General features: G+C 51.1%; 1 protein-coding gene across 5 annotated transcripts in view; it reads left to right on the forward strand.

The window, feature by feature from the left end:
• Positions 1-4,413, forward strand: part of LOC125691273 (cat eye syndrome critical region protein 2) — a 91,652-nt gene extending 87,239 nt beyond the window's left edge. For all 5 annotated transcript variants that reach the window (XM_048940444.1, XM_048940452.1, XM_048940479.1 and 2 more), the window contains 3 exons: positions 1,840-3,229; positions 3,727-3,832; positions 4,123-4,413. In XM_048940444.1, coding sequence (XP_048796401.1) covers positions 1,840-3,229; positions 3,727-3,832; positions 4,123-4,128 — 1,502 coding nt within the window. In that variant the 3' untranslated portion in view covers positions 4,129-4,413. The remainder of the gene's footprint in view (positions 1-1,839; positions 3,230-3,726; positions 3,833-4,122) is intronic.
• Positions 4,414-16,159: the final 11,746 nt, after the last annotated feature.

Here is a 16,159-nt window from a genome sequence, read left to right on the forward strand (position 1 = left end):
TTATACCTGCAAGTTATCAGTTTGCCTTTGGGTGCAAATGCAAAGCACAGTCTGTGATGCTTCTTGCAGCTCACTTGGATTTAATATAAAAATAGAGTCTGCAAAGAGTTAGGTAAGGAGAGTAAATGTAGTGTGCGTAGATGGTTTAAATACACTTCTTTGAGTGTCTGTCAGTGTGACTTCTCTGAAATGCACATCTGCCTCATGAGCTTAATGTCTCAATATCTTCACAGAGGAGGAGTGCCAGCAAGGCGCTGAGCAGCCATGTCAGTTCAGATGGGATGGCAACGTGTCATATGTGCCACCACAAGTTTCTTTCTAGTGGAATTTCATTCACTCTAGCTGGTAATCTAGAGATCAAAAAAACCTTAAACCTAAAGTAGAGATCAAAAAACCCTAGAGATCAAAAACAAATATTTCATTAATTCTAGCTGGTAAACTAGAGATCAAAAACCTTGTATTTTTATCAATGCCTTGTGTGCCTTAAAGTAAGAGGAAACTCTTTCCTTGTGTGGCATTGCTTAAAACTCATTATCATTTAGCTGTGCTGGATATAGAACAGAGACTGGGAGAGAACACTGGGTGATTTCAGAGCAGAGTGGCCGCATCTTCGAGTTTTTTATGCAGTCTGATAGTGAATAGGACCAGGAGGAATGGCTTTAAATTAAAAGATAGGATACTTAGGTTAAATATTAGGAAATAATTCTTTAGTCGGGGTGGTGAGGCCCTGGCACAGCTGCCCAGAGAAGCTGTGGATGCCCCATCCTTGGAGCTGTTCAGGGCCAGGTTAGATGGGGTCTTGGGCAGCCTGCACTGGTGGGGAGCAGCCAGCCCATGGCAGGGGGTTGGATGATCTATGATCTTTAAGGCCCATTACAACCTCAGCCTTCTTGTGGTCTCCAAATCATAGTTGGTTAAAACGTGGCTGTGATTGGCTTCACAGTGCCTTGGTATGTGGCAGTGCTCTTGCCCAACTGCAGGCAAGCAGGGTTTGTGGCCCAGAAAGGGCAATACAACCTGAAATCAAAAAAGCCCCAGCTTTTAGCTCACTCTCATGGGGAACATGCAGTATTTTCTAGTGCAGCCTTTCTATGAGGCAGCTTCTGCATGCCCATCTGTCAGACCAAGGCCATGTGTGCCATGTTACTCTGATGGTGATTTGCTGTCTTCAGTGGGGTTTTATCTTAATGGAAATCATAAGGACTCAGTTCACATATGCCATCTTTCCCTGAGAGGCGTGCAACCTCATGAGTAGTATGAAAAAGAGCTCTTTTGGAAGAGCAAGCTCTTAAAAGGTTGCCCAGCTTTGCAAAAATGCCCTTTGGGATTTCTAAGGATCTGTGAAAGAAGAGCTTTCCATTGGCTGTGGGAGGAAGGCTGCAGCCCCACAGAGTTCACATTTATCCTCGTGCTGTGCTCTGGCCATGGTGTGAATAGAGTTGAGTAGGGGATGAGGTATTTTAGGCTTTGAAGCACTTTGAAATCTCTGATGGAACCATCTTTGTGGCTTTAGAAAGTCACTCCCCTTCCTTTTGCACAGTTCAGCACCTTGGGGTACTTTCTCCAACCAAATGTTGAGGATGTGTCAGAGCCACCCCTCAGGTTTTTGCTGTGGTTTTGTGTCAGCAGCCATAGAGAAGAGAAACCCATCATGAATGAGGCTGCTGTTCTCTCTGCCAAAAGTGGGCCCTGGGAGGTTGTTTTGGCATATCTGACTCAGCTGAGAGGAATTATTTTTTGGCAAATCCACTTTGGGTGGGCATGGGCATGGGTGTGGGTTCAGGAGGGCTGCCTTCCAAAACAAGACCAGCACCTGACATTTACACCCTCTCTTTCCAGTGGAGCCACTAGCCGGCGTGGAGGAGAAGGCTCAGTGCATCGGCATTCCCGACAGGGCCTACGCCAAACTCCTACCTCATCCCAAGCCTCCCCTGCCCATGGAGTGTGCCCGGCGCAACCTGCCCCCAGATGGGGAGGGAGATGGCTCCAGCCTGAAGAGTGATCTGAAGGCCAACCAGAGCAAGGGCACGTGGCCGGCCGAGAGCAGCTACGCTGGCCCAGCTGCCCAGGGGTGCATGAGGGACCTGGCATCCACCCCTGAGCGAGGAGGACCCGTGTCTGAAAACGGGGCAGTGGGCGAAGGGCCGGCAGAGAGCAAGGGGTTGGCTGCCAGCCTGATGGAGAAGCCCCTCTGCGGTGGGGGGAAGGCTCTGCCCGAAGCTGCCGTGCCTTGCATGGGGCAGGGCACCAGCCTTCCCACCATGGATGCTGGCACCGTGGGAGCTGCCCCCAACCAGTTCCACCCTCTCTACATGCCAGGTCTGGAATACCCGAATTCAGCTGCTCGTTATCACATCAACCCAGGGCTGCAAGGGTTCAGCCCAGTGATGGGTGGGAAGCCTCCCCCAGTGTCCCACCCGCAGCATTTTCCTGCACGGGGCTTCCAGCCAAGCAGTGCCCATCCCGGGGTCTTCCCTCGCTATCGGCCCCACCAGGGCATGCCCTACCCCTACCAGCCCCAGCCTCAACCTTCTTACCACCACTACCAGCGGCCACCCTACTACGCCTGTCCGCAGGGCTACTCGGACTGGCAGAGGCCTCTTCACCCCCAGGCCAGCCCCAGCGGCCACCCGCCCCTGGCCAGACCCCCTTTCTCTGACCGGGGGAATGTGAGCAGCTTGCAGGGCTGCGAGGCACTGAGTGCTGCCCTGGCTTCTCCCAACCGCATGGACGTAGCGAGTGCCAAAGAGGTTTCTCCAAGCGACGGGCAGGATCTGGGGCCTGAAGATGAGAAGTCTGAGGAATCCCAGGAGCGGCCGGAGAGTCCCAAAGAGTTCCTAGATTTGGACAACCACAACGCAGCCACGAAGAGGCAAAGCTCGGTGGCAGCAGGAGAGTTTCTCTATGGAGCTCCCCCACCTCACCTGGGTTCGGGAATGGGATTTGGGCCATCAGCTTTCCCTCCCCATGGGATGATGCTGCAGACTGGCTCTCCCTACACATCCCGGCATCCCGCCGGTCATTTCCAGCCCAGGACGTACGGATCACCCATGAATGCCCACCTGTCTCATCATCCAGCCCCTGGCCAAGCTAATGGCCTCTCTCAGGAGGGACCCCTGTACCGCTGCCGGGAGGAGAACATAGGTCACTTTCAGGCCTTGCTGATGGAGCAGAGAGGCAGTGGAGGTGGCATGGGGGGGCCACCCCAGGACTTGTATAGACCATCGGGGTAAGAGCATGTTTTCTGTGAGAAGGTGAGATGGGAGGGAGCGATGCCTGGGTAGCAGCATGTGTTCGGTATCCTTGAAAGGCCCAGACTGAAGTCTCAGGTACTATGGAGGGCTAACAGATGGTTAAACCTTTCTGTGAGCTGCAGAGTCTAGCTGCAGCTTTTTAAAACAAGTAATATTAGCTATCACGGAGACCTGTTAGCTTGTCCGTTCCATTCCCACACCAGGGCTTTGTTTTATCTGATGGTATTTTGTTAATGTGTTGTCTGGTGTTGTGCATCTCTTAATCAAAAGGTCTCTGACCATTTTCTTTGCAAGAATTTTGTTGCATCTATTCATAGTGGAGGGAGTAGCTAACTGAAGTGGAAGTTAGCCTTGTTTTGAAGTCTGTTTCAGTGTTTCTGTGTGAGTGGTGCATGTTTGCATTCATCCAGGTAGATGGGGTTTATCCTTGATGTTCATGTGCTAAAACTCTCTCCATTAAACCTGACTACAGAATGCAAATGCATCAGGCTCAAGTTCCTTTCCCGAAGATGCCTACAGCAACCATGTCTCGAGAAGATCTGACGCCACAAAAATCATCAGCGTTGCCTCTGGATCAAGTAAGGGCCACCAAGGAGAGCAGAGCTCAGATGAGAGCCTTTTCTTGCTCTGCCAGTTAAAGGAGTGAAGTATTTGCTAGCAGTGGGAAGCGTTGGAGGAAGCTGGGAAGTGAGCTTACTGATAGGCAGAGGAGCTGGAGATGTCTATTTTGTCATAGTTGACTGTGCTGACTAGTTGACTGTGTTAGCACAGGTAGTGCCAGCTTTGGAGTAATAGCATGAAATTGTGAGGTTGCTCCTTTCTACGGCTGCTAGTTGAAGGTCTCCAACTCCTCTTTTTCTTCTTCCAGAGCTAGTCTGAGGAAGGAAGGACCTCACGAAGATGAAAGCCACACGTAATTTGGACAAAGGGGAGGAGGGGCAGGCCTTCCTCCCACCCTCCCCTCATCCAAGCAGCATGTAGCTTCCCGGGTCCATGGATCGCAGCATCCCGACGGCGTCTGTGCTGGAATTCCGGAGCTGTGCTGGGCCCCAGCCAACCGGCCGAGCAGCCGGCTTGCCAGCACAGGGCGAGCATGGCCAAACTAGTGGCTTTCTGAGACTGGAGACTGCGTCTCGTTCAGGGTTTGAGGGATTTTGGGGTGGGGAGGGTGGGGGTGGGGGCTGGAACTTTCATTGACTGCTAAACTCAGGTATATTTTTCAGGGTGGAAGAGGACGATGATGGAATTTTACTTGTAGTATTAACGTGTGTGTTTTGGAGCTGGATCCAGTTTACAGAATTTAACCTGTTGCCTTTTTAAATAAATTTCTGTTGTTGGTGAATGTATTGTACATAATGGGGGAGGGGGTGGGCCCAGCTTGTAGTGGGCTTAGCACTGGAGGAATCTGTTTACAATCATATCACACTGAAGTCTTTCAGGATAGGGTGAGGGTCTGGGGGAGCGGGGAGAGGTCAGGGAACATGCGATGAATGACTTGCTGTCCTTTGCAGCTGTGACGCCACCCGATAGTTGTTAGGCTGAATATCAGGAATTGCTCAGGAGCATAACGTGTCCTCCTCTTTCTCTTCTCCTCTTCCTCCTTCACTCTCACCCCTGCTTCTGCCCCTCCAGATCCAGGGCCTGAGTGCACTTCCAGCTCCTGTCATCACGGGGGAACAAGGAAACCAGGACCAGGAATTGAAACCAGCACAGGACGCTCACAGAATGGTCCCTTCTGCTAGCGTAGTACCCTTCTCCCTGCCTTTCTCATAGGAGTAGTTTGTACTCATGGAAACAAGAAAGGGCCCAGTTGGTCACCTTGGACTTATTTTGGTGAAACCAGTGCCTGCTGACTGTGGAGCAGCACCTACCCCATGGAACAAGTGTTGTACAGGGCTGTATTCCCTGCTGACAAGGAGGGGAACTGCATCCCTCCTTAGTTTCTCTGTCCTTTGCTATATTTACCTACGAGCAGCAGTAAAGCAGAAAGTAAGCTGAGATCCCTGACATCTCAGTTGCCTGTGGAAGAGCATGAGGTTGGTTTGATGGAGCAGTTTGCTACAGTGTAAGCTGTTTGTTGGCCTGAGGAGTTGGGTTTGCTTACAGCAAGTAGCGGGTGATTCAGCAAGCACTGATTTGAAATCTGGAGTTGATGGAATGGCTCAGGCAGTAAGAGACAAGAGAGCTGTGTGCTTGAATGGAGTCTGTTCTTCTCCATCTTTGATGCTGTAGTAGCATGTACCACAGGCTGGTGGCAACTTCCCTCAAGTCAATACACAATCTGTAGGGACTCTCCACCAGCAGTGGCACTGCACAGAGGAACCCCTGTGCTCCAAGTCTTTGGCCAGATGCTGAAGTTCAAGTGTAGGTTTGACAAGTTGCTTAGAAATCTCATCAGCAGGTATGTATCCACATAAACTATGTTAAAACTAACATAGGTGAATGTTTTTGGCAGAGCTGGAGTAAAGCCAGGTAGAGTTGCTACACTGCAAGTCTGGGCAGAACGATCTGGATCACAGCCTTAGTATGGGCTGCAGTTGGCATTGAAGGGACAGTAGTGTAATTAGGATGTGCCATTGTGCCTGCCAAATTGTGGTAGCAGAGGTGAGCGTGTGAGGACAGAACAGCACGCCCCGGAGTCTGCAGTACCAGCCAGGGAAGGGTTCCTGGCTTCAGGTTTCTGCAGAATTTTTCTGCCTGTGTTGCCATTTCAGATGGTGCCGTCACCCATAGTAGCTGTGCTGCATCAGCATGCATGGCCACACTGAGCCTAACAGGAGTTAGAACTTCTTCCTGCTAGTCCCACAGGTGTGTTTATGAGACTGCTCCTTACTGAGTGCTTCAGCCAGCCTGTGGCCTGCAGCTGCTCTCTCTGTTCTGGCTCCTCCCCCGAGGAAGACTTTGGTATGAGAATGAGTGTAAGTGTAACCACTGTTCAGTTCAGCGAGCTTAGGACAAATGAAGAAGCAATTGCTTCTCTTTTTAAGGCTGTCTTTAGTTTTTGTAGTTAATTTTCATTAAAAATGGAGGCTCTGTAAAGTCTAACTTAGAGCAAAGTATTTGAAATGCTGGGAACATGAATGCGTCTTCTGCAAACAACCCTTGTCGTACTTCAGCCTATGTCTTCTGCATCAAGGATGGTTACCCAGATACTTGAAGTGCCTTTGAGCTTATGGAGAACTTTATGGAATAGGAGGTTTTGGATGGTATAAAAAAAGCCAAAGCACTCTTGATCTTCAGCTGGAACTGGCACTGAGAACACGGTTCTGGGGAGGGGGGTCACGGCATCTGGATGGGTGCCAACCCTAGGTCAAAACAGGAGGAATAAGGCAAGGATTGCTTGTGGTCTGCCTGCAGAGAAGGTAATGGAGAGTTAGGCAGTGATAGATAACCCTAGGATCCTATATGGAGTATGAGGCGTGCTGTCCCTTACCTGGCAGGGTTGAGAGGGTTTCTGAGTAAATAGCTTTTGATTGGTAGTTGGTAATTCTGATGAAAGTGACTAACAGAAGTTAGTTGCTACTGGGGGGACACGTGGTTTGTATTAGGAAAGTGCTGATGTAGCACAGAGGGAACAATGTCTGGACTACAGGGATATCTTAGGGACAGGGCCAAGTGTTGCTTGTGGAACCTTAGTTCTGAGTTTCCAGACTTTGAAATACTTTGCTCAGTAATGTTTGTGGGTTGTGTTTGGGTTGGATTCTATTTTGTTGTTGTTGTTGTTTTGTGATGGTATCTAAGCACACCACCCCTTTCTCCCCCCAAAATCAGAGTTTTATCTCGCTGGGTACAATCTGAACAAATAACTGAAAATTTGCACCTCCCAGAGACCGGGAGCAGTTAGTGGGGTGGGACAACAGCAAAAGTGCACAGAGAGAAGCAGAAAATGAAATTTTCATTGTTTCTGGTCTCCCACCTATGCTGTGTGGGCTGGTTTGTAGATACTGTTAAAGGGACAGATTGAACGAGGGATTTAGAATAGAGTAAACCAGCAGCTCTTTAGGTACAAGCTGAGGTTGTTTTCCTTGAGTTGGTGTACAGTGCTGAAGAAAAGTAGCTGCATTTTTTAAGATAGCCTTTGATTATTGTATTCACGTCACTCGAAAGACTTTTCAGCAGAGTACAGGAAAATTCTGGAATCTGATGAGAACCTCCTCTTTCTCATCCTCTGCAGTGCTGTAGTACAGTATATTGCCGAGTAAACCATTTTCAGAAGGCATATTGGGCAAGTGACTTTGCAAAGTTTCCTGTAGGTATTATTTTTTTCATATGACATACGTGTTTTGTAATTATAGATGTAGGTCACTCTCAAAGTAATGCCTCCTGTTTAGTTCCTCTCTTTTCCCGCACGGAAGAATTCATTTCTGTACTTCTGCTTCAAACACACTTCCATGTCAGATGCCATTCTGTCAGACTGCCTTTCTGCTGCCATCTGTCACATGGCAACAAAGTGTAACAGAATATTGGTGAGAGGGTTCAACTGCCACATCACCAACATTCAACTCTGGCATCGTGGGCCAGCAGAATAAAATAGGAGGCATTACTTTCATGGTAGCCCTTGTAGGTGTCGAACAAGATTGCATAATAGAACAAACACAATGCTGAGCATGCCAAAATCTCCTAATGCTCTTGTGGTACAAGTGGCACATGATGCTCAGTCCCATTCTAAATGCAGTTGTGTCATCTTTGACTCTGGGAACTTTTGGCATCTTCAGCACCATGGGGCCCTGGCAATTGAACCAAGTATTTTGGGAAGATCAGTAGCTGAGGGTTCGCAGGGATCTGAGCCGTGTCCAGAGCAGAAGTTTGCAGTCTTTAAAATGCCATGGTGTGACCAAAGCGTGCGGTGGCAAGCCACAGTACCAGGCTGCAATGAAAAGGACAAAAGAGGAAAGCAAATTTGAAGTTTCAGGGCCTGGCTGGTTTGATCTGTGACTTTAAAGTACACGAAGACACTTTTCTTGGAATGGCTTCTAGTTCTTTCTCATCTGCTGAATGCCTTTCCCATGCAGAATTCTGAAGCAAATCTCCTGTGTGTATTTTTGTACGTGTGGTTTCTTGGGGTCTTGGAGAGCTATCAGCTTCTTGATGTCTTATCTGAAAGCTCATCACGGGGGCTGTCTCTCGTTCTGCTGACTGAGGCAGCTTCTCTTTCTTTACAGCAACACTTCTCCATTTAAGATGATAGTATAATGAGAGAACGACCCGCATTTGTCTGCTCCACTGATGGCTGTCAGCTTTCTGTGCATTCTGCACTTATATGCAGTGTCTGAGAGACCATGGGCTCTTTGTAGTTTTAATGCTGGTAGCCTAGTGTCCACTTGGGCTTTTCCTCCTTGTTCTGCAGCAGTGGAGATACGGCACAGCTCTTCCTCTTTCTAAAATGTGGATGTCAGAGGAGGGTGCATGCAGGAGAGAGCCATGACTGCATCCAGCAGTGGAAAGGGAGACGAGAGAATAATTAGGGCTAAAGAATCATTGGGATTGTCACCAGCTCCACAGGGTCTCTCTATCCATTGCTTTTGTTTGTTTGGGAAAAACATGGCTCGCTGGCAGAAGAGCAGTAATTGGGAAATTGGCACCTAGGTAGAAGTGGAACTGACCGTGGGCAGTTTCCTTAGTGTGGGCAACGTTGGACCAGGGGCTGCCAGGGACTCTTTGGGCCTTCCAATCCACACAGGGCAAGTTGAAGTTGTGCAGCAGCATCCTCCTGTCCCAAGGCAGCCAAGCAGCTGCAGGAACCAGGGCGTGGGCTTTTGCTTTGTGTCATGCACCAGTGCTTCCCTTCTCCTTGCTACCTAGTTTTCAAGCTCCTTCTGTCTGTGCTTCACCATTGCTGTCAGATGCAGAGACAGCAGCTCGCTGTCCGTGGAGGGGCAGAAGGTTCAGCTCACCAGCTGTCTCCTCTGCACACGCAGGCAGAAAGCAGGCAGGGAGTGCACATAACCCTCCCTGTGACATCAAGGTGTCCTTGGCGTCCAGCAGTGCCCTCCTATCCACTGGGCTCACTGTGTGGCACTGGGTGCCATCCCTCTGCCGGGCACCACTACAGAGTGGGACCTGCTGTGTCTACCTCTGTGGTAGCTTTGGTTAACAAAAAAAAAATGCTGTGTACAGCCCAGAAAACTGTTAGCTCTATTCCTTGGCAACCTCAGTGAGCACTGCTGCCTAATTTCCCTGAGTGATAACAGTGTGCAGCAGTGCAGCACCAACCTTCCTGTGTCATGGCAGGGAGGGGATGGCTCCAAACCACACTGCAGGGCTCCAGGATGTGGCTGGGAAGCGAGGTGCTTCCTGCAGCCCTGCTGCCACATGGCTGCTTTCCCAGTGACCGATGGGTTGGTTTAGGTCAGGAAAAGAACAACTGGAGCAGAGCCTGGATTCAGGACTGGCGGGAGGGGGTGCCTGTTGTTGGCATGCCCTGACTTTGTGCCTCCGGGTCAGGGGAGCATCCAGAGCTGTCTGGCTTGGCACTGGGAGTGGGAGAGCCAATGCTACTGCATCCGTTTTCTGAAGTGGGGTGATGTTGGGTGGGGTTGGTTTGCTTTGTCATTTGGGTTGGATTTTCTTCTTTTGTATTATTGTAAGTTTGTAAAGAATGTAATCTGTCTGTTGGGAGCACAAGGAGGACACGGGGCCGTTCTCTTTCTGGGTGAGACTGTTCATGAGTTGCTGTGTGTTTTGGTGCTGGGTGGGGAGGGGCCCAGCAGCTGTGGGGGCAAAACCAGGCCCTGTCAACCCATGGCGACTATCATGGGCAGCAGGAGGGCGAGTCGGTGCTGGGCAGCAACCTCCCAGCCTGAGTGGAAACCCTGCTCACATTCTCAGGTGGGGGGATCTGAGCACGCAGGGCTCTGGACAGGGCTCTCCTGCTCAGGGCTGGTCCCACTCATCCTTGGCTCGGGTAGCAGCCGAGCTGCCCAGCTGCTGAGCAAAGGGAGGGCTGAAGCCAGCAGCCCGAATTTCTCAGTGCAAGGACAAATTTGAGCCGCAGCTGCCAGCCTGCGCTGGCCCTCGTGCCCGCCTCTCTCCCCATCCCATAGAGCACAGTGTCAGGGATCCTCCTCTCTCTCCTGCTGCTGCAAGGTCGTGTGAACTTTCCTGGTCAATACTGGAAAGGGGAATGCTATTTATTTTTATATTGTGTATATTTTGTCTTGGTCTGCTGATTACCTTTGTTCCCCAGAGCGACAGTTACCTCAATAGTTAGTTTAATACTGTGTGTTGGGTAATTTTTTTAAAGAACTTTTTTAAAAGCTTGATCCTTGGAGGTCTGTAGATTTTATTTCCATATGAATTGGTTATTTTGTATAAAGTACGTTCTTAAAATAGCAATCTCCCTGCCTGTGGTGTGTTTTCTCGTCTCCCTCTGCAGGGACAGCGGGTGGGCTGGGTGGGGAGCACACAGGCAAGGCCAGGGCTGCACAGGGCCACACTGCCTGTAATCCATTTCTTTCCAACACAGGGAATCGCTGCGTGCCCGCCTGGGTTGGCACTGCTGAGAGCTCCCTCTGTCCCCAGCAGGCTGCTAACAGATGCTGCTGCTCACATCTCCTGCCCGACAGCTTCCCCTGGCCCATCTGCACTCCCACAAAGAGGTGCACACAAAGGACCCCGTGCTCACAGGCCAAAGGAAGACCTCCTCCTGCTGCTGTAGCTCTTCTGTCCCTCTCTGTGCTCTAAGCAGCGTCAGGCTGCCAGCAAAGATAGGAAAATGAACTGGCCAAGAGTTGATGGTGACTCCCAGTGTGTCCCTGCTCCCCGGGTGGCTTGGGAGCCTCAGGGCTGACTTAGCTTTCTGTCACATCTCCTCTCACACCCAGAGTGATGAGAGCAAGCTGTCCAATTTAGGCCGGGAGGAATGCAGCCGCTGCAGTCCCAGGAAGCATGGGTCAGGGGCTGGAGGGGCACTGCTCCTCATCCTTGGGCGCTGATGCTAATTGGAACCAGTCCTGGGGGGGGCACCACTCAGAGCCCTGCAGCTGCAGCCAGGACAAAGCCCATCTGTGCTGCAGGAGCTGCCATGACCCAGCCTTGGCAGGATGCTGTCAGTAGCCCCATGGGCAGCAGCAGGCCCCCCACGTACCCCTCCTTCCTCACCTTCCATCTTAATATCTGCTGGCACCAGTCTCATATCTCCCCTTCCCACTGTGGGTCTGGAAACCTGGTCCTCAGAAAGAGCTTTTTCTGATGCTTTAAACTCCTGTCTTCCTTTCTAACTTCCTGTTCCCCACAAACGAGGATGTGTGCCTTCCTTTTGTCCAGCCCTATCATGGCAATCAGCAGCTGGTCCGTGCGGGTGTGGATCAGGGGTGGCTGGAGGACTCAAATCGATTGAATGCCATGGGCATCAGCTCAGCGCATGGAAACAAATGGCTGCTCCCGCAGAGAGCTCTGGCATGGGATTTGCATCGACAGTATGGGGTAGCTTTGCTAGAGCTAACAGGCAGCATGCCCTTGGGGTGCCCAAGGAGGAAGGAAGAAATGGAAATGGTGTTTCCCCATGGGTGAAACTTCCAGCCCCAAGGAAGCTGCATGTTCCCAGCTGGGTGCCTGCTCCTTTTTTTATAAATTCCTTTCCCTATGCGACTGCCAGCATGGTGGGATCACAAAAGTTCACCCCCTGTCACGACTGCACCGCTCCTTCCGGGGCCAGTGGGCACAGGTTGTTTGCAATTTCCTTAGGCCGTGACCTTTGTTTTGGCCATGGCAGAGGAGAGTCCATCCATCACCCTGCTGGGACTGGGGGCTGGGGCAGGGCCACATCCTGCATGGCCCCACAGGGAAAGGCCTGGGCGAAACAGCTTTGCTACTGCTATGGTCCTGGCTGCTGCGGCAGGTTTCCAGGCCAGGCTTTGTGTTTAATTAGGAAAGCAAGCAGCAAGCCATATCCCTACCCCAGGGATGCCTGCCTCCACACTTGGCTTCCCAAGGGGAAATCCATCCCAGCACTGCTGGGGTCTCCCCTTTGAAGACATCCCTGCATACAGAGTGATATTCCCTGAGGACATGGTCTGTGCACACTGGGCAGCCCCGCACCCCTTGGCTGCCTGCCCTCTGATCTCCACTTCCCCAGGGAGACTCGTCCCAGCATGCTTCCTGGTCTCCAAACAAAGATTCCCCTGGGAAGCAATCCATTCTGTGTTTAGCATGGAGACTTTCAGGACATCACGCTGCCCATGTGTAACTTCAGCCACAGGCTTCCTGCACCCCAGTGCCTGCACAGGCACCAGGAAGGAGCTGCATGCTGACTTTCAGGCCGAGCACCGTGCCCTCAGCTCCCAGCACGCGCCTTGGCCTGCCTCACACATGCATGCTAGTGGCTCCTCAGGGCCGTGGGAGCAGTGGGAGTGGGGGCAGGTGCTACTTTGCCCCCACTGTATTCTGCAGGGTTAATGCCGCCTGCCTGCTTTGAAGGAGGGGGAGCACAGAGCATGGGAAATGGCTCTGCTCCCACTATGGGTTTCCACCCCTCCCGCAGTCACACATGTCCCTGAGCCTGCCCTGCAGGCAGCTGTACAGCGGATGCCCACATGCCAGATGTCCTGGGAGATCAAAGTTGCAGCTCGCCGCATCCTCATTCACGCACACACGCCTGCGCCTCCCTGAAGACTTATAACTTATGCTCTCTATCTCCTATCCAAGATATTTCCCTCGCTCCCTTTGTTTGCTTTCCAAGCCCTGTTCCCCTCTGGCATGCAGCAGTGGGGGGAAGCGCCCTTTGCCCTGGCTGCCAGCACCAGGCCCTGGGGCTGCAGTACTGCAGCCACGCATCTCTATGCACTCCCACCCCACGCAGCCACAGCTCCATGCCCTAAGCGGTACCGGGACCCCACTGCCTTTCCCACTGCTCATTTCCCCACCCTGGCACTGGGGGTGGAGGCACAGCTTGGGGGCTCCAACCTGCTGCCAGCTCTGCCCTCGAGCACACACAGCCCGTGTGTAGCTGGACCTTAATGGGAAGGGGAAACGTGAGATGAAAAAGGAGCGATTAGCAAAGAGCAATAAAACTGATCAGATGCAGGCAGATATGTTAGCAATATATTAAATAAGGAACAGGACCAAGCCAGATGGTTGCGCCAATTTACTTTACAGCTCCAGATGACTTAGCAAGAGGTCACTTAATGGAGCTGCAAGACAAATGGTTCAGGCTGGATGAAAGCAAATGCTTTGTGCCGTCCCTCCTCATGCACATGGGGCCGTGGGACATCCTGCTGCAAGACAGCACCAGCAGAGCCCCAGCAATAACCATGCTTTGAGTTGTTTTCAGGAGGGTTGCACTTTTCTCTGTGTTGCAGCTGCTCTGGGATGAGAAGAGCAGAAGTGCAAGGAGGTTAGATGAGGGGTTGCACTCAGTCAAGAAGAAACGTTCACAGAGGTATCTGCACACCATGGCTCAGAGCTGATCATCAGTGCTGAAGGCAGGAGATTTGCGATGCGAAACATTGGGACCACTTTGTGATTTATGCTAGATTTTTTCATTGCCTTTTGCCAGGGAATGCTGAGCAGCACATACAGCCTGGTGAGTGAGAGCATGTGTTTTGGGAGTGGTGTTTCTCCAAGGTTCCAACTGAGGCTGATCCCCATTGCAGGGTTGCTGTGTCCATCCAGTTAAGAGTGACCTTTGCTGGGAGGAAAATTTTGCACCTCCAGACCATGCCCAGCAACATGCCAAGGCACTGCCTCAGTGTCTGATGCCCGCAGCCATGGTGAGCACCATGGAGCTGCAGAGGTGCTGGGAAGCTGCTGCTCTTCACCAGCAGCTGTCTGCTAAGGGGAGGGGAGTGGGGAGAGAAACGGTCCTGCTGAGACACAGGGTTGTTGTTTGCGCACCCCAAATCTGGTTTGGAATGCAATAAATCTTTTAGAATTGTTTTGAGTTGGAAGGGATCTTTAAAAACCCTGCAATGACCCCCCTGCATTGAACAGGGACACCCAGAGGTAGATCAGGTTGCTCAGAGCCCCATCCAGCCTGACCTTGAGTGTCTCCATGGATGGGGCATCCACCACCTCTCTGGGCAACCTGCTCCAGTGCCTCACCACCCCTACTGTAGAAAACTTCTTCCTCCTATCTAACCTGAATCTCCCCTTTTAGTTTAAAACCATTTCCCCTTGCCCTATCACAGTAGACCTGCTAAAGAGTCTGTCCCCTTCCTTCTTACAGCCTCCCTTTAGACACTGAAAGGCCGCTCTCAGGTCTCCCTTGGGCCTTCTCCAGGCTAAACAGCCCCAGCTCTCAACCTGTCCTCAGAGGGGAGGTGTTCCTAGGATCATTTCTGTGACCCACTTCTGGCTGTGCTCCAACGGGTCCACATCTGTGTGTGTGCGCTGAGGAATCCACACCTGGACACAGTACTCCAGCTGAGCACAGCACAGAGTAGAGAGGCAAGATCACCTCAAAGGCCTTGCTGAAGTTCAGACCCATGACATCAAAAGCTCATCCTTTATCCATTGATGCAGTTACACCATCACAGACCACGAGTTGGTCAGGCAGGACCTGCTCTTGGTGAAGTTACACTGGTTGTCCCAACCACCTTTCTCTCTTCCATATGCCTTAGTATAGCTTATAGAATGATCTGCTCCATGATCTTCCTCAGCACAGAGGTGAGGCTGACAGATCAGCAGTTTCTTGGGCTGTCCTTTCTACCCTTCTTAAAAATGGGTGCAATAATTTCCAGTCACTAGCACCTGGCCCCCATGGCTTTCGAAATAGCATTGAGTGTGGCTTGGTGACTTACATCAGCCAGTTTCTTCAAGACTAAGGGATGCATCTCTTCAGGACACTTAAGTGTATGGATGTTCAGTTCCCTCAGGTAGTTGCAAAACTGATTTTCACTTACAGCAGGAAGGACACTGCTCCCCCAGTTCCCACCTTCTAAACTGCCCACTTGAGGGCTGGGTGTAGAGCAGTCACCAGTGAAGACTGAGGCAGAAACGTTGTTGAGTAGCTCAGCCTTCTCCTTCTCCATTCTTACCAGCTTGTCTATATTGCTGACTAGGTGGAAATACAACCAGAACAGGAAAGTCCAGGAGAATGATGTGTGTATGTATGTATGTATGTATGTATGTATGTATATATATATATATATATATATATATATATATCTCACATACATATACACACATAGAAGCCTTTCTTACTTCACTCTGCACCCTTTGCCAGTTCCAGTTGGGCCCTGGCCTTCCTGACCCCATCCCTACACAGCCTACCAGCATCCCTACACTCCTCCCACAGCACTGTCCCTGCTTCCATTGCCTGTGCATTCTCTTCTTGCTCTCCAGTTCAACCATCGGGTCTTGGTTCAGCCATGCTGGTCTCTTGCCTTCTTTTCCTGACTTCCTACACCTGGGGATGCAGAGCTCTTACGCCCTAAGAAAAGCTTCCTTAAAGCTCTGCTCCACCCTCTTGTCCTTGAGGGCAGTTTCCCAGGGGGTTTTGTTGACTATCTCCCTGAAAAGCTAGAATTTGGCCTTCCAAATAGTAAGCTTCCTAGTTTTACTCTTTGCCTTATATCCTTCTGGAACCTGAACTCCACCATCACATGGTCACTATAGCCCAAGCAGCCTCCAATCCTTACATCTCCCAGTTCAATAGTGAGCAACAGGTCCAGCTCTGCATCCCCCCCCAGGTGAGGCTGTCTATCACCAGCCTCAGGGAGCTATCTTAAATACATTGCAGGAGCCTTTGGATCACCTACAGCTTGTCCTACTACTTTTCCAGCAGATGTCAGGGTGATTGAAGTCCCCCAGTAAGACAGGAGCCCGCAATCACAATGCCTCCTGTAGCTAGATTCTCAGCTTGAGCTTGTAACAAGGCTTGCTGTGGAAAACACATCTGTGCTGTTCTCCAAGACAGCAGCTCAAAAGGTGCTGCTCATTTCTCCTCTCTGCAGCATGCCCTCCCT

This window comes from Lagopus muta, chromosome 1 (assembly GCF_023343835.1).
Source record: "Lagopus muta isolate bLagMut1 chromosome 1, bLagMut1 primary, whole genome shotgun sequence".
In the NCBI taxonomy this organism is placed as follows: Eukaryota; Metazoa; Chordata; class Aves; order Galliformes; family Phasianidae; genus Lagopus; species Lagopus muta.